This window comes from Mycteria americana, chromosome 2 (genome assembly GCF_035582795.1).
Source record: "Mycteria americana isolate JAX WOST 10 ecotype Jacksonville Zoo and Gardens chromosome 2, USCA_MyAme_1.0, whole genome shotgun sequence".
Taxonomy (NCBI): Eukaryota; Metazoa; Chordata; class Aves; order Ciconiiformes; family Ciconiidae; genus Mycteria; species Mycteria americana.
The window spans coordinates 76877714-76904940 of NC_134366.1; the positions used below are offsets into that span (position 1 = coordinate 76877714).

Below are 27227 nucleotides of genomic sequence, written 5' to 3' on the forward strand. Positions count from 1 at the left end.
CACAGCTTACGTGTGTGGTTTTAAAGTCTAGTTGCTGAATATTTTCTATTCATAGAAATAGCAATTAGGGCTCTACCCCTGTAAGACTCCCATGAATACAAAAGTTAGCCTTTGTCCTCTGTGAAGGCTAGTTTGTGGTTAGAAAAGTATCTCCCTTTGTACTACTGGCACCTGTAGTTGTATACAGGTGCCAAGCAGTATGGGGGTGAATGGCAGAAGTGCCAGCAATGCAGCTGAAGACACTTGAAGCTTATGCAACTTATGCAGGTCTTGTCAGCTCTCTAGCTGGGGCAAGCAATCAGATCTCAACCATAAACTGAATGCTGTGGCTTAGGAAAAGTTTAGCTGTAGTCTTCAAACAAGAGTATTTCCTCTCATTTTATGAGAATAATGTCTGTTCTCTAAGAAGCTCCTCTAACTACTGCAGAAGTGGAAAAACCCCAAATTACTCATTTACAATTGGGTGTACTTTTTCCTCTCCAGTTAGAATGGTGGTGAATGTTTGTAACATTAATTTTTATAGAGCTATTTAAAAAAAAAAAGCTAACTGCAACCACTGCAGAGACAGCTGACACACTGATGTATGGCTCCAAGCTTAAGCCTACAATAAAACTCTCCTTCCTACCTACCAGGCACCTTCTAACATCAGCATCGGTGTCACTGTCAAAAAGCAGAGGTTGGAGGAAGCACGTGGCATTGCTCAGGCTGAGTGCATCACCTTGTACAGTTACAGCTGCAGATGCCTTTATGGAGAGTTAAAAGTACCAGACAACGTTTCATAGTTTTTATTGATGGCATTTATCCCATGGTTTAACATGTTAATTATACTGTAATAAACATGGCTTTAATATTAAACTTTTCCTTATTATCCAAAGTCACCACAGTCCATTTCAGTAAATATAAAAATATATACTTAATACTTTGTACAATACTGGTTTTTGGTCCAAACAAAAATGGATCAGAAAAGCCAATAAACTTACTTTAAGAATTCCCAATTTTAAAGATTTTCTAAATGGATTTAGGCAACTTTGAATAATGGGATTTACATAAAATCTGAGACAATACTAAACAAAAATGGCTGTAACACACAAAATTAAAATTTCAATTTCACAGATTTGTTATGCCAAAAAAGTACATAGAGAAACAAAATTGTATTTACACATGTTTCATAATAAAATAACAAAGGCGAGACACGTGATAAAGGGCTGTAAGAATGAAAATATAGAAATAGCATATAATTATTAAATGAAGAACTACAGATCTAACAAGTCCTTAGCATGGATCATCCTTTAATCAGTCTTCCTCTATCAGAAAATTTTAGTGCACGATACACCCAAACTCACTCACTTCACACATACACCAGCACAAACTCAGCATAGAAATCATTCGTTATCAACATTCTCTACTCTATACAGCATCCCTCGCTGATATAATTACAATTTCGAGGCGTCAGTAAACGCAGATGAGTGCACATAGTGGTGCAGATGAAGAGGTATTGTACAAGCCATTCACTGTGCAGGCTCTACTCACGGCTACAGCCAGACCATGCCGAGTCAGTGAAAGAAGTAACTTGCTGGAGTCTAAAATAGTTTTGCTTGAGAACGGCCCTGTTGCCAACTCTATTTATTACCAAAAAGATCTAACCGGGGAGAGGGAAGGGAAGGGAAGGAAAGGGCAGCAGAGCTTTATTTTCCTTTAGGCAGATCTGACTTCAGCTAACCCAGGAAGAGGTACGATCCCAACAACTGAACAATGCAGGGTAGCAGCTGCTTCGAAAGTTGCTTTTACCAATCAGGCGATTATTTTCTACGTCTAACTGCAGTCTTTATCTTCCGACCAGAAACTGAAGATCCAGAGGCAGAGAAAACATTTTTCCCATTAGTCCTATCAAAAGAAATTAGTAGTTCAGAGTTTAGGACAGTGTAGCTGAAAATTCAGTAGCAGCACTGAGTAGATACTCCAGCACAACTGTTTCATAGTCTTGTCTTGCTAGTTATCAGCTGGCAAGGAATGGCATATGATGAACAGGAGGAAGAGAGTTCCAGAAACCAAAAGCAATTAAATCTCTCTTATTCAGAAGGTAAGTAGCGGCATAATGGCTAGATACGGATTCTACCTTTCAAGAACAAGACAATTCACATATGTTGATGTGGGATATTTCTGACAACTAGGCTCCTTTAAAGATACCGTTGCTTAGTTAGCCAGTCAGCCTACTACAAGGAAGGGTGCCCAATTTAGTTTCAAACTCCAAGGTTCATCTGAACACCTCACGATTTAACAGCAGCAGAGGCTGAACACCGTCCACTGATACTACCCAAAGCTCAAGTGAAATTCTGATACGGTCTCTTACCCCACTGTAAATGCTGGAGGCTGGCTGAACGAAAATCCTGAAGAGCCAGAAGGCTGTGCCGGTGCTGCAGGTGCAGGAGGATTTGCACCAAAAGTAAATACTCCGGGGTTATTTGGAAAGTTGAAATTAGAAGTATTACTTCCAAACTGGAACACAGAACCTGGGAAGATGGGGTGAAAGCAGAAGGGAGTAAGAAAGTTGAAATTTGAGTTCAATCCTTTCCAGCAAAATCCTCACGTTCTTCCCACTATCTTGAAAGAATTGTTTTTACAGGTCGCTCAAGATGACAAAGGCGGGGGGGGGGGGGCACGTGTGTGCACCAGAAGAGCCAAGTTACTGCAGGAACAGTACACAGAAGAATTTGTTCACTCTAACAGAGAATCAAGCAGGGGTTCTTAAAGTAACACTGCCGGCACGCTGATAATGAATTGTTTGCTAACTTCTGTACTGCCATGAAGTTTGTACCTGTGCATATTGAAGTTTATTAATAAAGTCTTAAATTATAGCATTGAATCATGTAGAGTTATATTAAGTAAACTTTCTGGTGTTGGTGCAGTCGATCTGGGGACTCCCTTTCATTTAATGTGCTAACACAGCACCTCATCTTAAAAAGAAAATAAATTCCTTCCATCAAAGTCACTGATAAGCAACACAGACAATCCAGGGAGCTTATAATCTTTAAACTGCTACCTGATTAATGAAGGACTGAGTGAGTAATGTGGTATGCCAACTCATCTACCCATTAGTGCAAAAATGTCGGTTACTTTTAATGGAGGCTATTTCGTAAAACTTCTGAGAGGAAAAAAGGAGGCTTTTCCCTTTAAGTACTTGACATGATATCAAATACGTACGTTCTGGCAGTGTGGGTTTCTTTTTTACTAATTACTAGTGTGGAACAGGTCTTCCTTACACTTAAATTACAAGGATCATTCTCTGCCCCCTTCCCACTGTATTTTATACTTCATTAGTAAAAAGAACTTTAAATAAAGTCTTAACCCATAAATGCTTAAAAATAATTCTGACCGTATTCTTACACAAAAACGTCCCCAATCCAAATAAATTGCCAAAGCCTGTTAACGAAGTCAGATAACTAAGAACTACTCTAAGAAATCCAAAAATAATAATTTTGCAGTGCTTCTGCCATTCTGGTTTGTACAATCTTACCAGTCAATACTCCCTGGTTTTCAACGCTTCCTTTTAATCACTAGATTTCTCAAGAAAATAAACCCCAATATTTAGTGGTAGGGTTGCAACCTCCATGGCTGCTACGTCTCTTGTGGAGCCGGCTCACTGTGAAGCTGGCATACCTACAGCACATCCTCCACAGTCAGGAGCGAGACACAAATGACTTAACTCTGTACCCATTATTTTTATGGAGGGTAATTCTTAAATATGTGCGCAAGGCAGAAGTTTTCTTTCTCCATATAATTTAAGGTGCGCTTCACAAAAAATAAAATACAAAATCTTTGAGACCAAAAGGGAAGAGGATGGTTGGCACTCACCAGCACTGGGGGTACCAGAGCCAAAACCTGGCTGTTGGGTCGCTTGCTGTCCGAACACAGAGGGCTGAGTACTGCTTGTCACCGAGCCGAAGGCAGGAGGAGCAGGCTGACTGCCAGCTGAAAACAACGTTGTTGACAGCGATCCAAAACTTGGAGCGCTTGGCTGGCTGGACCCTTGGCTCTGGCCAAATGCTGGTGGCTGGCTGGCGCCAAATGCTGGGCCGGCAGCAGGCGCTGGAGGCCCAGAGCCAAACAGAAACGAAGAGGACGACCCTCAGGGAACAGAAGAGAAATGTCAGTATATGCCAGGTCTTTTTCCCCCCACAAGAATGAATCTAGAAACAAAGGTTCTAAAAGCCCATGTTTCCCAAGTCTGGTAGCTGAATACTTATCTTAATTTCAAACTAATTGTGTGAGTATATAAAACAAACACTACGTCAGCCACAACAGGAATTGCACCTTTTCTTGTAAGTAACGTGAGAAACACCAAGTTACCAGAGTCAGACAAAATTAAATCTCAAACACATTGGTTGTCGACTCAAATTACTGGGTTAACATTCATGTTCTAGGAACAGATTCCCACAAATAGTACGTTTTAATTTGTGTTTACTAAAAGCCGTTTATATCACACACAGAATATTCATTCAAATTGTATTTTTCAAACATGCAAAATACAGCTCCCGATTTATTAGGATCAGAAGAACATGAATCTTTCTTGTCGGCAACTGCACACCCCTCCCTGCCCAAGCATTTACCATTATCAACTTCTGGAGGCCAAATCAAGCTTGTAGTGATCTCTCTGTACTCAAAAACTTGGTTTAGCAGAGTAATTCTCTACGTAATATCAAGAGGCAACCAGCTCATTTGTTTAGCTGCTTCGGTTCTGCATGGCCAGCAGAAATAATGAAACGAAAATATGTGGCTCAACAGTGACTCTGAACTTACACAGCAGATCTGCTATGTAGAAGGGGCCAGTTTAAACAGCACTATTAATGCAATTTAAGCAGCCTTCATGCAGCAGAAAATACCCTCTATTGCACCATAACTTGGAATGGCTGACTGTTTTTCTTTCCAAGAAAATGAACAGATATACAGTAAAAGTTAATACAGGCTTCTGCATCAAAAAAGAAATCCTTTGTGAAGATGTTTGAAATATGGCATTGCCTACTAACGAAATGACATTGAAAGTTACCGATTTGTGAGCAGGTTAAATTGATCTGCTGGTTGTTATAATTTAGGACTGTTTTATCTCTGTTTCTGATACACAAAAACGTGTGCAAATTTAATTTCTGTGAATGACAAGGTTAAGCAATCAGATCAAACTAGATGAAGTCTTTTCCCCACAGGTTTAATCTTCTTTCCAACATACTGCTAGGCTAGCAGGAATGCAGATGATTTGGCAGATTTAGTCTTGTATCATACTGCTAAATTCATGCAGTGGGGTAGCAAACATAAAATGTAAAGAAACTTTAGATTCTTATCTTTATCTTCTCTAAATTGCTAGAAAATTAACACACACTGGCCATAATCCTTATTAGAAACCAATCCTCAAGCAGCAGCAACTGCATGTAGAGGTACTGTGTTTATATATACTTGTGAAGGAAGAATTTTGCAAATCTTGACATTATTTACAACACTTGAGAGTTTTAGGTATGGGAGAGAAAAATCAGGAAAGTTGTAATTCATTGACCTCTAACCGTAAGCACTGGACTGATAGTGAGAAGAAAGAAACTATCATTCTCATGGTGAAAGTTCCTATACAAATGGAAGTCCTCTACTGGATTTATTTAGGTTTTATGCAAAGGATTCCTTTGCATAAAATAACGCCACTGCCAGTTTATTCCTAAACTGTATTTCCCAGACTGTCTGTGAAAAACTGAGCCCCAATTTATATTGTTGAATATAAATACTCAATATTTTTCTCTACTTCCATGCATTCGGCCTACACATTCTCCAAAGGAAAATATTCCTGAAACAGTATTTCCTTGGTCTGCTATGTAATGGCAAAACCAAGAAGAGCATCTATTTAAAATGTACCTGTTGAACTTGATGTAGTTGTGGCTCCAAAGGTAAAGCCTGAATTTGCTGCATTGGTACTGCTGGCTCCCGAACCAAAGAGGAATGAAGCAAGAGCCGAGCCGGTGCTGGAAGATGTGGTTGCTGGTTTGTTTTCTTGAGAGAAGCCAAATGACTGAGATGCTGCAGATTCTGCAGAATTGCCAAAAACAGAGCTGCTCACAGTGTTGCTGGGTTGTCCAAACACGAAGGGAGCAGGAACTGGCTGAGGATTTGAAGAAGAGATGGCACTGCCAAACACGCTGCTGCTGTTGGTTGAAGTGGTAGGTATGACTGTGCTGGAGGAACTTGAGCTCAAGAAGCTGAAGGATGGCTTTGCTGCTCCTTGATCTGAAAGGAAGAACAGTACATAAACCACTGCAGAAACGCCAAATGAAGTACATAGAGGAAGTACATAGAGAAGATTGAAACCCTCCTGTTTCAATCACTGTACAAAGAGCAGTCCTGAATGGCACCTCAACCACTACCCCAGCTACTGTCGCTTACGTAAGATCTGGATTTAATGTTCTGGTTGCTGCCATCCACAATTAAAGGAATGGAAGAATTGTGAAGAACAAGAACACCACTGCAGTCCAGGCGTCATTGGTTACAAACACTAAGCATTAGCTGTCATTACCTGAACCAGTATTACCCAGCACTTCTGAACTCTTCAAAGAAAAATGTATTTCAGATGTTCTTAGAAGAACATCAATCACCTGTAACAGTTTTATGGCTTTGCTCAATGGACTACTGAAAAACGCAGAGCAACAGTTGCATCTATAGCTTGTTCAAAAATACAGCCCTGTGCCTACAGCTTTAAGTCAAGCAAAGCTTACCATCCTCCAGCCTAACTCTTCCAAGCTTAAGTTCATTATACTTAAGCACCTGCAAGACCTGCTTTTAGGAGCAACAGAGAACAACCCTCCATTAAGACCATTGTTATAGAGTACTGAGTGCAGTTTTACACACTTAGAATAGAGCTGTCTTTTAAAGTCAGTCATTCTTCAGCTTTCCCTAAGCTGCTGGTCTAATTCTCATTATTAATTTGTGACCTTGTTTTCAATTTCCCACTGTCTTTTTCCCCAGCAGTTATGGCCCCTTTTCATCTATGCCATTTTTAAGGGACTATACCATTCCTCAGAACGCTTCTTAAAATTTCCTTTTTGCACAAGGTGCTTCATCAAATTTCCATGACTAAACCAAACTCTAGAACTTTACCTGGCAGGTAAAAAAAACCCAAACAAACCAAACCCAACCTCAACACCCCACGCCACCCCCGCAACCGTCTCCCCTCCCCCAAAGCCCACAATCCTCCAAAAACCTGCTTGTTCAGTAGAAGTTCAACCCAAGAATACTGTGAGTAAAACCACTATAACCCTATGTATTGCTTTTATTCAGGGTTACTTACTGATGTCCTTTTCCGTATCACTTCAGAAAGTTAGAAACTAATTCCGTTCTCTAAAACACAGTTGCTAAGTCATACAAATGGAATTTAACAACCAGTATTTTTCCACCCAGTGATCATCACTGAAGAACTTTAATCCTTCACTGCAGACTTTCAACAAATTAAAGGAATACAAAACTGTGTAATATCTATGAAGTGATTTTCATACCTTTGTAGCAGTAGGGAAATAGCTGTACACCCTGCAGCACAGCTGCAAGTACATAGGAATAAGATACTCCCTCTCTCATTCCCTTTCACTATGAAAAACGCTAGTATGAGGCCTCTATACTGCACCATGCTACGGAGTTTATCACCAGCTGAGCTGCTACTACTGAGACAATACAACTTCTGTGCTCATACAAAAAGCAATACAGGTTCCCTAAGGCGTGGCAATTTTTTTGTCTAAACCTAGCGTTAAAACTCATTGAAACCTAAAAAGGAATTGCTACATGTTGTCTACACATCAAGAACCAGAACTAAAGACAGGCTGCAGGTAGTAATTAAGCCTTTTCTAAAGCTCTAATGCATGATATGTATCAAATCCCACAGTATGGCCTCAGAGGTATTATTTGATGGACAGAAGCAGACAAGTGAAGACAAAAGGTGTTCTGTTTACCTGAAGTACTGGTTTGTACCCCAAATGCAAAAGATGGCTTTGCCTGCTCACTTTCCTTCTCTGATGGTTTAACGAAACTAAAATTGAATATAGGTTTTGCTGTGCTCTCCTCTTTGGTATGCTCAGCCGTCCCAGCTGAAAAGATGGGTTGTGCCTTTAACTCTTCATTGTCAGCTTTCTTTCCAAATGCTAATGGAGCAGCAGAAGTGACAGAGTCCTGTTTCTCTTCTGTCCTTCCCAAAACAAACTGTGAGGCAGGTGCAGGCTCCACACTGCCAAAAGAGAAGCCTCCCTTTGTTGGAAGAGTTTCATCCTTTTTCTCATCTGACTTCTTAAATGCAAGAGCAGGTGATGCTACCTCCTTTTCTGCCACAGTTCCAAAAGTGAAGCCACTGACTCCAGTTTTATTCTCACTGGTAGCTATGGAAGAAGTAGAACTCGTGCCAAAACCAAAGCCTCCCAAAACTGGTTCCTCTTTCTTTTCCTGCTGTCCCAGGCTCGCTGTCCCAAACTGAAATGTTGAAGGAGCCTGACTGCTTGTAGATGGAAGTCCAAAGGTAAAACTGTTACTTTTACTTTCTTTTTTACTGTCTTCTGATTTAGAGTCTGAGGAAGAAACTCCAAATTTGAAGTCCCCTGAACTAGTAGGAAACTTAAATCCCCCAGTCACAGCGTTGGAGGACGCAGATTCAGATGCAATGCCGAACTTGAAGCTCCCTTGTTCTCCAAATTTAAAATTTCCTGTGCTACCTAAAGTATGAGAAGATTCAGAGGACAACGACTGGACACCAAATGTAAATGATGGCATTGTATCATTTGTGGACACAGTAGCAGTCCCAAAACCTGCAGAAATAAGTAATAATGTTAAGTTTGCACTATATGATGTAATACATGCAGGCTTTAGCTACATGGCTGGAATTCTAGTCCTGAACTTCCCAGAGTCAAAACTGTTTAAAAAAAAACCCAAAACAACAAAACCAAAACACCAAACCACAAAACAAGTAAGAAAACTCCCCACAACCTCTCTACGTACACCTTTTCACAATGGTACTCTTCTGTCCACCACTTGGCTTTGAAAAGTATACTGCTAGCTTCTTTGAAAGATCATGCTTTTAGTCTAAACTCTAAATGAACAACACATAAGGCTTGTAAAGAACAATTATGTCATTAATACAAACTTTTCTCTAAAAAGCATGATCTTTTTCTGGGGAAAGAGTGTGGAAACATAGGCACATTACCTTACTTAAGCAATATTCCTAGAGGAAAAATAAACAATGTTGCCATACCTCACAGAAAAAATAATTGTACTTAAAAAAAAAAAAAGAGGAAAAAATAAATTGCAGAATGCACACCTTTGTTTTTCTCATTAAGTATTACCTTTGAGCTCTGCTTTGGTGCCTGGCTTTGCACTTTCACAGGCTACACATTTTGTGGCTTCTGCTTTGTTTTGGACCAAGCAGACCTCACAATCCCAGCTTCCTTCAGGCTTCTTGAATTTGTCTAAATCCAGAAATCCTCCAGAAGAGGCAGAAAACGTAGAAACACTGCTACTGGTCACAGGCACTGAACTCCCTGAGAAATAAGCAAGACAGTTAATCATCCTACTTACATGATAAAGTGAACATGAACTTTTTAAGAAACTCTTAAAGGCTCAATAAATTACAAAGCGGACAAGCGTAACAGTAAAAAACAATCAAACTACAAGTTAATTTCAGTCAAACTCAATCTGAGAATGTTAACAATAGAAACACCCAGCTTCTTCTTTATAATCTGTATATGATTTTAAGCACAAATTGAACCAATGACATTTAAACAGCAACTGCAGTTCATACAATACAGCAACATAGCCTATTTCAGGTGTAAATTAAAGGTACTGTACTCAAGTAAAACTACTAAAAGAATTTCTGGTGACACGAGTTACCCATAGTCAAAGTTAGCACCGCTCAAGTTAACGATCACTGTCAGGTGATGCGAGGCTGAGAATTTACCAGAATGATTCATTACCAAATCCCAAAGACAGACCTGTTCAAAACTACATTGTGACAAAACATAGAGGAACTCAAAGCTTCCAAACCCACAACTCTCTATTCACTACACAAGCTACACGGTCTTCAACAGCAGCAGAAACTTCCACAAAGAGGCCCAAAAGACAATGCTTCCCTTCTGATTTTTCTCCCCTCCAAAGGAAGAGATGTCACTTGACACAGCACCCCAACAGAAAACTTCAGCTCCGTAAGCATGAGGACTGAAGTGGACATCCAGAAGGCACAAAAGCATCACGTAATTGTCATGTTCACCTACAGTTTTAAACCCCTGAGGGTGGCATTTAAGACAGAGGCAGAAGATAATGTCTCAAATTCAAAACAGTAAAAGACAGGAATGGGTCTTCTCTTCCACAGCACATCCAGAGAATTTTTATCCTCCCATTTCACTTGCCTCACTCTTCCCCTTGACAGATGTTAATATAACTGTGCAATTCTCTGTACCATGATGGTCATGGCAAACCCCTCACATTTCCAAAATTCCTCTTTGCAATGGCTAGAGTCTCAGACAAAAGTGCCAGCTGATCACCCTGAGGCTGAAAGTCCATGAGAATAAGCTCCCTCTGAAATGCATTATCTTATCTGAAGAAATTTCACTCTTACTATACAGGATGATTACAAAAGCCCAATCTAGTCCATCTTGGATCCCCCCCCCCACCCCCGCCCCGATATATTCCTGAAGGTGTTTTTTGACATAATGGTGTATTAAATGATGTTAAGAGCCAATGAAAATTAACACTAAAGTAATTATTTGTGCTTTAAAAACAATACATTCACCACACTCAAAATCAATTACAATCACATGTGATGGGAAACAACCCAGTGCTGCACTGAAGAAGATGCCCATCTGGAAGGACCCTGACCTTCCAGAACAAGGTCACCCATGTTCTGGAAGGTTACCACTGGCCTTCAGAGGCATAGCTGAACATACAGTTTTGTTTTAGCTTAAGACGACTAGTTAAAGACTACACTGTCTTGAAATCGGGCTTCATACCTCTGCTCAATTACACACAAATGCTGAGTGGAGACATTTTTGGCCATATTCTGTAAATACCATTTCTACTTACGTTTTGAAACAGAAAAAAACAGTAATTTTTAACTCTTTCTATGGAGTTCACTTTTTTCCCCAATGGAAATGAGTAAATTTGTTTTAAGTCAATTAAGGCATCCAGTTTAGTCATCTTTCCTCACCAGCTGCAAAGCAGCATATATTTGCTTCAATTCAGCTCTGCACTAATACATCTCACAATCAGTTCAATTCAAGTGACAGGCTGGAATCTGGGCTGACCCCTCTAAAGTGCCTGTAACCATTCCTGCAGACAGGCACTAATCCATCCTGTCTGGCATACAGCCATGCTGCTGAAAATATTTTTTATACGCAACATATTTTGTTCTGTAAAGAATGCACAGAGGCTGAGATTGAAACAACGGAAAAGAGAAAAACACACCTGGTTTCTCGGACTGACAAGCTACACATTTGCTGTCTTCTGCCTTATTTGATACAAGGCACACCGCACAGTCCCAAGAGCCTTTTGGCTTCTTAAATTTGTCTCCAAACCCCAGAGTGACTGTTGTGTCAGTGCTGCTGGAGGAGGATGTCACTGTCACCGAGTTGTCTGTGACCACTGGCAATGTCAGAGCAGGCATTACTCCTGTTCCAGGCTTTGGTGTCTCACATGCTATACATTTTGTAGCTTCAGGTTTGTTCTGGACCAGACAGGTATCACAATCCCATGTGTTGGGTGTTGTTTTAAATTTGTCTTCAAAGCCCACTGTCCCTGCTGTAGGGTCTGCTGCCTTAGAGGCAACACATTGACTTGAGCTTATCGTCTGTTTCGTACTCTCAAGTGTTGACACTTTAGCAGCTTGACATGTTACACATTTGCCATCTGTGGTTTTATTTTGCAGACATGGGTCATATGTGTCAGACTGCCAAAATGAGGATGCTTGTTTAGAGGTGTCTTTACCTGCAGAAAAACTACTTATCGCAGGCCTTGTATAGACCACTGTGCTTGTAACAGGCTGTGCAGATGCAGAGGAGTGTGTTTTCACAGACGTAAAGCCTAGAAAAAAAATAAACAGGAAGAGATCTTACTGATGAAGCAGTACCCTCACTACATGTCAGTTACTTATAATACTAGAAGGCATAAATTTAAACCAAGTGGCAATGGTTACAACTATACATTCCGACTAACTGCAAGAGGAAGTCCCTGGAAATCTTATCTAAAGGGATGAAATTTCATATGCTGCACTGGGACACAACAGAACATTTATTTAAAGCTTGATTTAACTCTTGATTTCCAAGAAAGTTTTAAATACAAATCTTCACTGGTAGATACAAGTGTGAACAAACAGTACTGAAAGCTGACTGTCTGTCACGGACTAGAAATAATCCAATTTCATTTTAAGACACCATGCCCAATCGAATCAAATTTCTAAAGCTATTTCTGCCATAGTAGATGACTCACATTTACTTTAGGAGCTGTACGACAGTTGGTACTTGGAGCAGCAATCCACATGGTATTTCCCCACAGATATTGAGTATTAATTAAGTAATAAAAATTAAGACAACAGAACAATTGCTATCTATAATCTTTGTACAAAACGCACTGGACACAGGCCAACTCCTTATTTAAGGGTGCCAATTTTAACAGAAAACAAGAACCACCAATATGGAAATACTAAAGAAAATGCTACGGCAATGCATCTGAAATAGCACCACAAATTACCTGTAAAGCTAAAATGAACAGTTTAATTTTTTTATTACATTGTTGTTGGTTTTGGGTTGTTTTTTTTAATATCAGAAGTGGAGTCTTTGAACAGTGTGGATTTAGAACCTGCTTCTCTTAAACTGATAAAGAAAACTCACTCATACGTATTTCCTCAAAAAAACTCACAGTGTGTTTTCTCTCACTTAGCTCTTTCCAATATAAAAAGGCGCTGTCTTCTTAAGAAGTATATAGATTTGTCACTTCATAAAAAAAAGGCCTGATGCAACTGAAGGCTTATGGGAAAACATCAAATTCAATGAAGTCCTTTTTCTTAAAACAAAAAACATCATCTACACACACACACTTCATTAAACAGTCAAAAACAATTGCAAGTACTTAAAAATTAGAAAAGGGTTTTTAAAGTGAAACAGCCCATTTCTACTTAAAATTTACATTTGAATCCATAGTAACTGTTATCCTTTAAGGCCAAAAGATTGGCAGCTTTTGAAACATCTTTAGAAATGAAACTGTCTTTACTATTCTTAATTTCCAGAGATGGTGAAGGTGGGAGAGGAATGTTTGTAAAGCATTCTACAAACATTTCCTTTCCAATTCCATAAATTTTATTTATTTAAAATGAAACATTGATTATTTGACTAATTCTCTTTATACTTCATTTACAATTACATCCTAACACATAAAGGAGAAGCAATGCATCTGGTTTGAAGCTGCAGTTTTCATTTCAGCAATAAAAGCCACTTAGAATAGAAGGGGAGATCAACCCTAACAGATGCAGCGTTTAACATAATGCTCTCCTATGTTTGTATTTATAGCTAATATTGCATTAACTGTGACAAAGTAGGCTTTCTGTTGTTGTTGTGGTGGGTTTTTTAAAAATCAATGCAGTTATATGCTAGCATATTTTTTGCAATATCTTTTTAAAAGGAGTTCATTATCTCACCAGGGCTTTTTAGAATGTCTAACACACTTCCTTCCTTTAAGACCTTTGCAGGTTTGGAGGGGCCATCGTATTCTTCTTCTTTTTCCTTCTTATTGCTGGTGCTGTTTACAGTGGTGGTATCTTTAAAAACAAAACAAAACAAAACAAAAAACACCCTTCACAAAGAAATCCACTTAAAATACATTCACATTTGCTAGAAACAAGAATTTCCAAGTTTCATGCTTCTTATATAAGAATCTTCAAAATTCTAGCTTGTTTAGAAGAGTTTATAATTACAATTTGGTTAAAAGCAGATCTGTCACTGAAAACACACTTTGCCTGGAATTGCTAATATGCTCAGAAAGGATAGATTTACTATTTAATATACAAAAAAAGAAAACCAGCACTTCAGATTTGAAATGCTAAAAGTTATGTTACCTAGAGTAAGTAAGGACGTCACTGGTGTACCACTGGATCCAGAAAGCTCTGCTGATTTTACAACAGGAACACTAAATGTAAACCCAATCTGCTGTGAAAGAGAGAGATTTTTCAGATTCTGAAACTAAAGAAACTTTAATCAAGTTTCACACACAAATAATAATCTGAAAGCCAGCCTTCAAACTTTTGGTATACATGCTGGATGACAAATTATAAACCAGAAACCTATCTATTTGTTTTCCCCATTATCAGGGCCAATTCTGCTTTATTGTTCTGCAATATTCTACTAAAGCCTTGAGAAAAGGTTGAGATTTATTTATTTTACTTACAGATAACGGAGGTAGCACTTCCGCCTCAGTAGATTTCACAATTGGAGATGAAAATCTGAACACAGGACTGCCAACACTACTTGCTGGTTGTACCTGTATTTTCAAAAGAATTAAGGTTTGTATCTAAAAGAAAAACACCCCGGCGAAAAAATAGCAGCTACCTGAATTCACTATCTAACAGACATTCTGCAGGGAAGTTGGGAAATCTGATGTTTGATATTTATTTCTAATCCACAGATAAGAGTTATAATAAAAAAAAAAAATGCAGCTTGCAAGTGAGCATATAGTACAGTATCATCAAAACCAAATCCCACAAACCAAGAGAAAAAACTGAGATGCTACTTAGATCTAAATATATTAAATATATGGAAAAGCAGAGCAGGCAGCTTAAGAACCTTAAATTAACTCAGCTCAATTGTAGTCAGAGCTTCAGCAAATACCTCAACATATTAAAGCAGATATCTGCTTCAAAACATACAAAAATATTTCAAGTACTCTGGAACAGATGAATGTTTATTTTACTGCAATAATATTCCAGTTATTGCACCCTAGGCTCATATTCTACACTAGGCTTATATGACCATTAATGCTACCCCTAATTTAATAATTTAACTTGGCATAAAATCCCAACAAAAGCTCCATAGCATTTGAAGCAGTTATACAATTATGTTAAATAAGAGTTTGCAAAGTATCAGATGGACAGAGGCTGAATCAAAAACTTTATGCTTCCCCCCACCTCCAAATCAGAATACAACCCTGATTTATTCAACAGGATATAAATTAATGTTGGTTAGCTTCATGAGCACCATGGAAGAAGTTAACATGCAACAAAGCACATGTATACTCATCCTAAAAAAGTATTCATGATATACAACAAAGATTTACCTTGTTCATCACTGTGGTTGAAACAGTGCTTGGTGACGATGAGACAGTACTACTGGTAAGAAAACTAAAGTTGAACGAAGGCAGCGATGCAGTACTGATGGGTAGAGGTACTTTCGGTAGTACTGGTTCCTCCACTTCCTAGGTGTAAATTTTAATTGTTGTAAATTTTAATTTTTCTCTTTCTTTAATAAAGTTGTACATTTTTTCTTTGTTTAAAAAAGAAGTTGTAAATTTTAGTTTTTCTCTTTTACAAGACATATTACCTTCCTGCCCTGTCCCACCCTTAATTTCTTAACAAAGTTAAATATAACAGAGAGATCTATAGATTAAGACAAAGCAAGTTTTCAAAAGGAATCCTAACCTCCCCACCTCAGTCTGCCACGTCATTTTAATTTATGGCAGGCCTGTTTCCATGCGATACTACGTTCATCACCTGTCCAATAAGAATACTGAAAGTTAGCTCAAAATTGTTACCTGTGCAGAACAGAGGGGCACAGATCAGATTTATTTTTGTTTTCTGTACTTTACTTGTTAAAGATCTAGAGAAACATCATCCTTTCTAATTATCCTCTCATCTCTTCAATTAAGAGTACACTCTCAAGACAAATGAGAAAGTGTTCCTCTTGCAAAATTAGGTAGGACAGCTGCCAAAGTTTCAGAAGTCACTACTGCACTGAACTTGGAAAAAGATAATGTTTAAAGAAGTACATGGGTTCCTTAGAGTACCAAAAACCCCAAACCAAACCAAAGCACAAAATGCCAAAAAAGCAAGCCTGACTAGCAGCATAGAAGATCACACTCTGGTAAATCTAGTCTATATCACGTATCAGGATGCAAATTTAAAATTCAGAAACCAGTGCACCTTAAAAACTTCTGGTCTTATCCTTGCCTCTTAAACTATTTGACTACCAAGATTAGATTAGTTAGGGTTTAAATGGGAAGAGCCAATCTAATCACAATTTGCACAGTAGTACCAAGATCTACCCAGAAGTGACTAAGCAGAGAGGTAAGTTGCTACTACAGAAATTTAATGCATCCTACAGCTTACAGCTTTGATTTGAAGCTTCTATTGGACCTCGATATTCAGACCATTTGTATTACAGAAACATTCTCCAGCATTTACTATTTCTTCATTTTGCATCAGCCAGTACACTGATTTAAATTTTTATTTAAGATCCAGTAGCAGGCAGCTTACATAACATCCAATCAGAAAAATAATCTTTGGGATAGTCATGACCATAGTTTTATTAAATGGACTTTTCCCATTAAAACAAGAAAAAAACCCTCTCACAATGAGTTTGATTAAGTGCCAAAATTTGTGAATGATCATTAGCAGACATGCAGAAGATTGTCTTCTGCTTCAGACTCTTGGCCTGTATCTTTCTACGTGACTTAAATATGAAATAACAAATTAAATAAACTTTGTTTACTTACTTGGCACTTGTTTCAAACTCCAAAAAATTCGATCATTCAACTGTTAATGAGAAGCTTTATAGTACGAAGCATCTCCAAGATAACATGACTAAAGATTTCAAAAATATAAAACCAAAAGTTGAGGCACTTAAACAGATAAATAAATTGGAGCCTGCCCTGAAACCCACAGCAAAAAACCCACAAAACTTGAGTGGCATTATTAGAAGTTACTATGAGGCAATAAAACTGGCATACTTAGCTAGTTACTTCAGTAATCTCAGCAAGAGCAATTAACTTAGGAGTCCCTTACCTGTTGTTCTTGTCCAGGTTTTGATATATAGTGTACTCCTCTTTCCCTTCTCATCTTGCCACCACCACCCACTCCTCCTCCTGAAGACAGACCATTGGATGCAGGAGTATCGAATCTGGGGTAGGTCAAATTGCTGGCACAGAATAACAATACATAGGTTGGGGGGCAGGGGGAGAAAAGGAAAAATTTTAAAATCCACTTAACTAATTGTTTCAAGCTATTATAGCCACTATTAGTTCTAGAACTGACACCTTCTAATCAGAATCAGAAAAAAATGTTCCACAAGTTGCTAAATGCTGTAAATATCTGATGTTCTAAACAGCAAAAGCTGCAGTAATAAGAGCAGCAATGAGGACATACATAAGAAACAGTCACAACATCCATAAAGAAATGATGACTAAGCCAGAAGACCTGAAATAGAAGAACTGATTTAGATTGTTATTTTCTAATGTTTTCTTTTAATAGTCCAGACAGTGGAAATTTTGACTGCCAGTTCTCTGATTCTGTGATGAGCATGTATCTTTGCAAGGATATAAAAGAACAACTAAAAATATATGGGGGGGGGCGGAGAGCACAAGAAATGCTGCCAACAGCTCTTATGGAATAGAGAGGCTTAAACTTGTGTGGCAAGATAATACAGCAAAAGCTTCAGAAGCAGCTCTGGCTTTCCTGGGGCCATCAGCAGAAGCAGCAGAGGTGTTTGGGTGCGCCAACATTCCAGAAGTCTTTTCAGACATGAATACAGATCCCTTTTGTAAGGCATACAAAGGCATTTCTCTGTTCATTACAAAAGCCTAGATCCAAACCAGAAAGATTTCCTAATCCAAGTGAGAAGGGAAAAGAAAAAGAAAAACTAAAAAAAGCTTCAAAACAAACAAACAAACAAACAAAAAAACCAAAACCCAAAACCCACACCACACCCCAAAACAGAAGTGAACTAGGGAACAACAATAAAAAGCAGTATGGCATCAAAATGAAGTATCCCTGCAAAAAATTACCATATCAAAGCTTATCCTGCAGCCAAGCAGTTAGTCATTACAAAAGTACATTTGATCATACTGGAAGACACTAGGTCAAGCTTCCAGAAGACTGAGGAAGAGAATTGGTCTAAACTTGTCAGATACTTGCAAACAGTCTGCTTAGCACTGTAACCAATGAGAGGAAGCCAGATCCTTAAGGCCATATGTTCAAACTTTTCTCTAATCCAAACTGACAATCAATTCAAATTCTGAAAAAAAATCTTATGTCAAAACAGAGCTTTATTCAGACAATCATAGCCTGTCTATAATAGCCCACATTCCTCTTTTCTGTTAACACCTGTCAGTGTCTAAGGGGCAAAGACAGTTTTCTGTCTTCAAGCAAGTAAGTCCAATCTACAATTCTGACCCAGGTTTAAAAACTAAATAGCTTTTGGTAGGCTGAACAGAGATGTACCAAAGTACTGCAGGCCAGCTGCCCCTTATCAGTGTTGTGTTCCTGCTCCAGAACATGACATCCAATAGAGACTGGCTTTATAAAAGAATTTTAAAAAAAGGACCATCTACAGACAAAAGTAGAACATAGCAGTAAAACTTGTGAACCAAATAAAAAGCAGTATCAGTTTTCTGCATCTCCCTCCTACATGGAGGAGAAGAAAGGAGTTCTACCAAAGAAAATTCAGAACAGTTTGAAAACCCACAATTAAAACCTAACATCTGTTTGCACCTTGCCAAAACCTTAGAGCCAATCTCTTACACCCCTGGAAAGGTGGTTGCTGTGAAGTCAAACTATTAGATGCCAAAACAAAGGGTTGGTTTCGGGTTTTTTTGCAAGGCAAAGAATGCCCAAGGCAACATAAGAATTGCTTGGAAGATGAACACAGAGACAACAAAATACGATCCCCTGCTACTGTTCTTTGAAAGGGATGAATCCTCCAAAAAAGGTGTTCTCTGAATGCAAAGTGTCTTAATTCAAGCATTACCCAAAAGACTAGTTGCCCAGAAGGGAGAGCCATCAGTATTATCTGGAGGTGAAGTCATTCTACCTAAACCAAGCAAGCAGTGTAATGCAAGATAGTTTCCTCAAGAAGAAATACAATTATTAACTCTCCTGGAATTTTGTGTTTTAGAGACAAGCTGGCATTTGGCCTCAGATGATTTTAAAGGGCTCCTGGTTCTTCACGTAAACTCACAAAGCAGACAAGTGACTTCGCCATGAAAGGAGCATTAAAAAACGATCTTCCTCCAGGTTTTTGCTCTTTTAAAAAAACCTAAAAATTAAATATAGTCCTGAACTGTAAGCCACTTCACCTTATAAAGAATCTTTCAGAAAGAATAATTCCTTTAGGACAAAGCTTTCAGGCTCCAAGCAATTAAATAATTAGCTGAAACTAATAGCTGCCCCCCTAATGAACATCAAGATGCACAAATGGTTAAAAACCCTCATAATACAATTTTTTCACTGTATTTTCCCCTCCCTTTACTGAGAACTGTTACTGCCGTTCCAACAGAAGACAGGCATGCAGACTGTAGTGACAAAGAAGAGAGCTTTCTTCTTCCAAGTGTTTTAAATTAATAGATTTGTCATACCTTTCAGATGGTTTTACTCGCTGTTCTGCAGGAAAACTCTTCTCTCTCATGCCCTGCAAGTTAAGTTCGATTTATTTCAAGATTTATCTGAATGTATTTATAAACTATACACAAAGCAAAGACAAACAACCACACATATTTTGTATTGGGTTTTTTTATTTATACCACTAAATATACCTCACCTACTTAAGCTTGTTCCCTAACCACTATGACTATCCACTTTGATCTCCGGCCTAAAAAGACCACAGATTTAACACCTGGTCATTTTTACAATCAGATTGATACTGGAACCACAGGTGGGTTTTTTCTGAAAGAGATGCCAATATTGTTTTAAGGAAAGTTTACCAGGGACTACATCTACACCAAAGTGATCAGAATGGGTAATTAACAAAGTGATCTGAATGGGTAATTAACAAAGTGATCTGAATGGGTAACTGTCAGAAATCTCACTCAGAGCCCATAGCTCACCTGAAAGAGTTTAGACACAACATCAGCATTTTCCATCAGCGACAGCTTTGTGTACAGGAGCATACGAAAAGGAAAATGTTGTTTCTGTATTTTAACATTCTTTCACTGAGAACAGCCCGACCCCATAGCACATCACCATGTTCTGAAAATAACCGCCAGCCACTTACTGTTCCAAAAATACAATTAAATGCATAAAACCTCAAAGTATCTCTTTCACAATGGTTCCCACTGTCTTAATGCTTACCTCAAACATACTATCAGTACTCTTTGCCAAGAAAGAGCACCTTAGTACAATAATTGGTTAGAGACATTCCAAGCTTGTAAAAAACAGGCAGATAAGGACCAGAAAATTTACTTACTTTGTGCTTTGTATCTACCCTCTGGTGAATTTTACTGGAATCAGTAGCTGGAGTCAGAGATGGTTTAAAATACTGGGTCCGACTCATTGACAGAGAGATTGCCTTTGGTGTCACGAGTTTCTGGACAGGTGGATGCTGCGAGTCCATCTTTGAAAGGGAAGCAGCAATCAATTTATCCTTGCACCCGCCCAAATTACCACAGCATTTACTGATGAAAAAAGTTACAGAACTATAAACCTCCCATCAGTCTCAGCACCCAGTGAAAATTATTTGGAAGTGTTGAAAGCATTCAGCTTGCAGAGAGAAATCACCAGAAAACCAGTTATGAAATCCAAAAAGCTGTAGAAGTAGCTGAAGTCTGACTGCATCCTATTTCAAAATTTGGCAGTTAACTTCACAGACAAAATAATTCATGTTACTATAATCAAAATAACTCATGTTACTATAATATGCTCCCATCTTTTCCTCCCCTCTGCCCACATTGTGATTTTTTTTTACTGGCTTAATCCATTAATTTAACACTCCAAGTGTTACACAGCTAATTATACAGGCTTCTGGGTTTCATTTTTCCTACATTTTCCTCCTTTGGAGTTACACTTTCAAAAAAAAAAAGGAAAAAGAAAAAAAAGTTGTAAAATAATTTTAAAATAGTCTCATTCATTAAAATATGTTCCAATGTTTTAGATTTGCATTAGATGCACTTAAAAGTACTGGTTTGACTTTCCTTGTCAAAGCATTTTCACAGACAAGAGTTAATTTTTAACAGAAAGCACTGTACATTCTGCAAAACTAACTTAACTGAATTATGAAACAAGAAAGACCCCAAAAGGCTACAAGATTTACCAAAGGCTCCATCTGCAGTCTTAAGGATCAGAAGAATCAGACTTAGGATGCATGCTATTATTTAAATGAGTATCAATGGAAAACTGTGTTTACAATGCAGCTTTAATTTCACAGTATCTCCCAACTCTTGGCACTAAAATTCATGCCGTACTATCTATAAAGCGAATAAAAGCACTTCTTTCTAAAAATTATTATACTCATTTTGAAACCTTGAGTAAAATGTGGTTTATTTAAGTTCACAAACCCGTTTTGACTGAAGAATGGTCCATTGCTGTTTTTAAACGTAAGTAGAATAGAATTGGAATAGAATAGTTGAATTGGAAGGGACCTGCAACAATCATCTAGTCCTGACCACTTCAGGGCTGACCAAAAGATACAGCATGGTATTAAGGTCATTGTCCAAATGCCTCTTAAGCACTGACAGGCATGGGGCATCGACCACTTCTCCAGGAAGTCTGTTCCAGGGCTTGAGCACCCTCTCGGTACAGAAACGTTTCCTCATGTCAAGTCTGAACCTCCCATGAGGGACGCAGCTTTGAGCCATTCCCACACATCCCAGCACTGGATCCCAGGGAGAAGAGATCAGCACCTCCCTCTCCCCTTCCTCAAGAAGCTGTAGAAAGCAACAAGGTCGCCCTTCAGCCTCCTCTCCAAGCTACACAAACCCAGTGTCCTCAGCCACTCCTGAGAGAACATGCCTTCCAGCCCTGTCACCAGCTTTGGTGCTCTCATCTGGATGCATACGAGGACCTTAACATCCGCTTTAAATTGTGGGGCCCAGAACTGCACACGGTACTCAAGGTGAGGCCGCACCAACACTAAATACAGCAGGCTAATCACCTCTTTTGACCAGCTGGTTATGCTGTGTTTGATGCACCCCAGGATGTGGTTTGCCCTCTTGGCTGCCAGGGCTGACTCATATTGAGCCTGCTGTCAACCAGCATCCCCAGATCCCTTTCTGCAGGGCTGCTCTCCAGCCACTCCTCTCCCAATTTATACTTATGCCTGGCGTTACTCCATCCCAAGTGCAGAATCATAGAATAGTTTGGGTTGGAAAGGGCCTTTAAAGGTCATGTAGTCCAACCCCCCTGCAATGGGCAGGGACATCTTCAACTAGACCAGGTTGCTCAGAGCCCCATCCAACCTGACCTTGAATGTTTCCAGCGATGGGGCATCTACCACCTCTCTGGGCAACCTGTTCCAGTGTTTCACCACCCTCATCATAAAAAATTTCTTCCTTATATCTAGGCTAAATCTCCCCTCTTTTAGTTTAAAGCCATAACCCCTTGTCCTATCACAACAGGCCCTGCTAAAAAGTTTGTCCCCATCTTTCTTATAAGCCCCCTTTAAGTATTGAAAGGCCACAATAAGATCTGCCTGGAGTCTTCTCTTTTCCAGGCTGAACAACCCCAACTCTCTCAGCCTTTCCTCATAGGAGAGGTGTTCCATCCCTCATGATGACTTTTGTGGCCCTCCTCTGGACCTGTTCCAACAGGTCCATGTCTTTCCTGTACTGAGGACTCCAGAGCTGGACGCAGTACTCCAGGTGAGGTCTCACCAGAGCAGAGTAGAGGGGCAGAATCACCTCCCTCAACCTGCTGGCCATGCTGCTTTTGATGCAGCCCAGGATACAGTTGGCTTTCCGGGCTGCAAGCGCACACTGATGGCTCATATTCAGCTTCTCATCCACTAGTACCCCCAAGTCCTTCTCTGCAGGCTTGCTCTCAATCCCTTCATCCCCCAGTCTGTACTGATACCAGGGGTTGCCCCAGCCCAGGTGCAGGACCTTGCACTTGGCCTTGTTGAACCTCACGAGGTTCACAAAGGCCCACTTCTAGAGCTTGTCCAGGTCCCTCTGGATGGCATCCATTCCTCAGGCATGTCAACCACACCACTCAGCTTGGTGTCATCTGCAAACTTGCTGAGGGTGCACCTGATCCCACTGTCTATGTCATTGATGAAGATCTGGCATTTGTTCCTGTTCAATTTCACGCCATTGATGATCGCCCAATGCTCCAATCTATCTAGATCCCCCTGCAAGGCCTCTTGTCCCTCGAGAGAGTCAACAGCACCTCCCAGTTTCATATCATCAGCAAACTTGCTAATGGTGCATTCAACTCCTGCCTCCAGATCATGGATAAAAATATTGAACAGAACTGGCCCTAGAATTGAGGAACACCGCTGGTGACGTGACCAGTCGCCAGCCAGCTGTAGCCCCATTCACAGCAACTATTTGCACTCCGCCGTTCAGCCAGTTCTTCACCCAGCGCACCGTGTACCGGCTCATCCCACAGCTGGAAAACTTGTCCAGAAGGATGCTGTGAGGGACAGTATCAAAAGCCTTACTAAAATCCAGAAAACTGCATCTGCCGCCTTCCCTTCACCCACTAGACAGGTGACCTTATCATAGAAGAATATCAAATTAGTTAGACAGGAATGTACAATGAAAAAAGTGAAAGTCACCCAGTTAGGTGTTGAATACACTGAGAGCTATTCTGCCTGGTGCAGATCCTCGAATAAGAAAAATACCACAAAAAATACCTGCAAAAGTTTTGCCTGAGTGCTCAAGTGTTCTGTCAACCATGCGTTTGCTTTAGCAGGAAAACGCACAACCCTCTCCTTGGCACACACAACCCTCTCCTCCCCTTGTCATGAAGGGCTACCCTTCCCCTGCCAAACTGTATGAATAGACAATTTCTCTACTTTTACCCAGTGACAGCTGTGTGCAACGTTCGCTTTCTGGCTGATGTCAGGCCCTACGCTGCAAATCTGGTAGATCTTTCTTAATGCCTCATCACAGGTGTAGTTCCGCAATTTAACTGAGAATCCATACCAGCTTTGTTTTCAAGTACTTGGGTAATATTTATAGTAAAGAAATTATATGCTCTACTTTTCAACATTCTTGTAATTTAGCATATGGCAAAAAATGGCACAGGAAATCCAAGATGTTTGTAAACTCTGAAGTGCCCATAAAATTATACTTCTGATCAAGGGATTAGCATAGAAACTTCCTGAGACATTCTGTCCGTTTGCTCATTAAAACAGCAGATGAAAAGTTTGCATGGAAGAAAAACCACACTTTTGCTCCTTCGGTTGCCTGATCTTAAAGTGGCCTTTTGTGGGTTTTACAATTTAATAAACTCAATGATACCCCAAATTAAAGTGATTAAAAAACATTACTAGTTTTAATTTTTTTAACAAAAACAAAGGAAATAACGATTTTCCACAGCATTATCACCAATTCAGCACTACCTCCAAATAGGAATTTAGGAACATAAGGTTACAGAAGTGACAACATTTAACAATTTTCCCTCTCCTTACTTTGAGCAGTAATAAAAAACGTAAGTATTATTTTTCTGCTCAAAAAGAAGATGGAAATCTGGACACGGTCTATATGATCACTCAATCATGATTTTTCTATTTCTGATCACTTCTGCAAGAGAAAGCTTTCCTAAACAGAAAGATTAACATGCAACTTAACCCCAAGTTGCAGGACAAGATAAAACTACTTTGTGTGTTCTAGAGAAGTTGTTCTTGACTGACATATGAAGACACCACCACATAAAGATCCTTAACCTGAGTAATCTTCACAGTCCTTCATCTAGTGTGGATAGAAAAGACATTTTTAGCAATTTCCACACAGCCAAGACAGCTATAATTCACATAATGCTAATATTAACTTGAATTCACGTGTATGCTGTCATTGAGGTTTGTGACATTTCTTCTAATAGCTATAAAGCACAGAAAATTATCTATCTCAGCTTAAGATGTTACTGGTTCTTACCTGTTTTCGTTTGGATTGGAAGCTAGTAATATTCAGCACACTCCTGTCCACAGGCTAAGGGGGAAAAAAAGCCTAAATATTAGAGGACGATTTTTTTCCTGAGAGGGTTCCATCCAACAAAAACGTAGGGGTTTTGTGATCAACTTACAGAAGACAGTGGACTAGAAACAGAAGACGGAATCCTTTTAGCATCCTGTTGAAAAAACAGTGTAATAAATTAAACTGGACGCTACATAAGGAAGATCTTCATCCTATACTGACACATTTACTATGTTTTTCAAACACATGAAATAAAACAGATTAAAAGGAGTGCCATTTACCGCCAAAGGACTTGACATCTTCTCCAATGACTGCAAGATGCGCCGCGCTGTGGAACTTGTCACACCATAGGATTGCACACTTGCTTGTTTAGCTTTCATTTGTCTTCTTACTGGTGGCTGAAAAATTAGCATTGCAAATGTTATGATGCTTGATTTTGAATTAAACATGCGTGTATTTTACACCCTATGGCTACACTGATGATATAAGCAATACTCTCGTGATGGCAGAGAAAAATGCACTCACTGGGCATTCAAGCCATGAAGAAGAAAATATACTCTACTGACTTTATAGAAGTTTAAGCGGGGCCCCACACATCTTGCACATGGGATAAAGCAATAAAAGAAATACTTAAATGTAAAAGGTCATAAAAGAGAAGATGTTAGGCCTGTAGGGTCTCTGAAGCAGTAATCAGGAAAACAGAACTGAAGCGAAGGCTTGTGCTGCAGAAAGTACTTTCAGCAACAAAACAGATCTCAGAGTTTCATGATGGTGTAAGCATACCATCTTAAAACCAATGTATACTATCATCATCAGGAATTTCTAGTTTTACTTCTCTCGTTCCCTCCCTTCCCCAAAGATTACAGTTGACTGCAGATCTTTTTACTCTGTTTAAAAAGATAAAGATCTGATTTGAACTATAACAGATCTAAACATATTACACTGAAAAAGTAAACTGTTTTATTTGCACCACATAACTTTGAATATAATTAAAAAAAAAACTTTTCAGTGTGTTTTTTTTTTTTTTTAATTATGTTAAACCCCTCATGTAACCACATCATGCTTACCACGCTGCCATGTGAAGACAGGAAGCAGACCATACAGCATGTAAAAAACACAAGCGAGACTTGCTGTAATCTACAGCATGCAGCAACAAGCAAGCTAGTGTCTCCTTTAAAAGCCTAGTATTTTAGTTCCTCTTTTCAGCATAATCCACATTTATTTTGTAAAAAATAAATATAGCTGACCAAAGAGGGCTCCTAGCTTACAGAAGTTTTGAGTGTTCTGAAGTCTGATTTAACACCAAGTCAGAACAAACCACAAGTTTTCAAGGTTTCCCCTAATTCAGGAACTTGTAGGTCCCCTTGTTCCATGGTAGAAACGGCCTGCCAGAATAGGTCCAGAAAACTCTTATTTCCAGTTCCTTAAATAAAGTTCCTTTTGACTTTTGATTTTTTTTTAATAAAGTTCATTTTGATTTAAAGACATTCCAAGTTTTATTGACTTCCTTTTAGGTTCAACTCTAGCTACTGAGAGTTGTCAGCATTTTTAATTTGCTGGTTCATTTTAGAACATGAAGAACTCTTAGGGGCAAGTAACTTTTTTCAAGAGCTATCTGAATGGTATCAAAATAGAAAGCATTTTTTTGTTTAACTTGAGATTGCATTTAGGACTGCATGCCTCCGTCTAGGTAACAGAAGAGCAAAGGATCAGCAAAGTTGCCTTTTAGATACTACTATAGTAAAGAGTGCACAGTTTTATACAATATATTCATATCATGAGTGTAGGCATGCTTGTGTAAGGTCTACAGACAAGTATCAGGCAGATAGCTTTTGCTACTATAAACACAAGTTTTCAAAGTTATGCCATCATTGGTTTTATTTACATGTTATTTTAACATAATACAGAGGCAGACAATGGCAGAAAATGGAATTTTTTTAAAGACTCAACAACAGTGGAAATCCCAACTACAAACAACTAGCCAGAATCTAAGATGCTACTGTCATTCTTGTGCGTTATGACAAGTATTTCTACGTAAACTGTTAAAGAAGAATTTAAACATAAATTGTTCTTTTTTACTCTTGTAGGCTGAGAGGGCAAAATAGGAACTGTTGCCACATTTTCAGCTCCCT

At 39.0% G+C, this 27227-nt stretch overlaps 1 protein-coding gene across 6 annotated transcripts in view; it reads right to left on the reverse strand.

Moving 5' to 3' along the window:
* Nucleotides 1-769: 769 nt before the first annotated feature.
* NUP153 (nucleoporin 153) overlaps nt 770-27227 on the reverse strand; it is a 47096-nt gene continuing 20638 nt past the window's right edge. For 3 of the 6 annotated variants that reach the window (XM_075493831.1, XM_075493833.1, XM_075493830.1), the window contains exons 6-23: nt 25377-25493; nt 25205-25249; nt 25057-25110; nt 20430-20576; nt 20071-20115; nt 19603-19655; nt 17036-17168; nt 15313-15450; nt 14428-14520; nt 14099-14189; nt 13682-13801; nt 11458-12072; nt 9345-9539; nt 7968-8810; nt 5890-6258; nt 3853-4125; nt 2351-2510; nt 770-1884 (exon numbers count right to left, since the gene is read on the reverse strand). In XM_075493831.1, coding sequence (XP_075349946.1) covers nt 1800-1884; nt 2351-2510; nt 3853-4125; nt 5890-6258; nt 7968-8810; nt 9345-9539; nt 11458-12072; nt 13682-13801; nt 14099-14189; nt 14428-14520; nt 15313-15450; nt 17036-17168; nt 19603-19655; nt 20071-20115; nt 20430-20576; nt 25057-25110; nt 25205-25249; nt 25377-25493 — 3576 coding nt within the window. In that variant the 3' untranslated portion in view covers nt 770-1799. The remainder of the gene's footprint in view (nt 1885-2350; nt 2511-3852; nt 4126-5889; nt 6259-7967; nt 8811-9344; nt 9540-11457; nt 12073-13681; nt 13802-14098; nt 14190-14427; nt 14521-15312; nt 15451-17035; nt 17169-19602; nt 19656-20070; nt 20116-20429; nt 20577-25056; nt 25111-25204; nt 25250-25376; nt 25494-27227) is intronic. The other 3 variants (XM_075493832.1, XM_075493835.1, XM_075493834.1) reach the window with 3 other exon arrangements.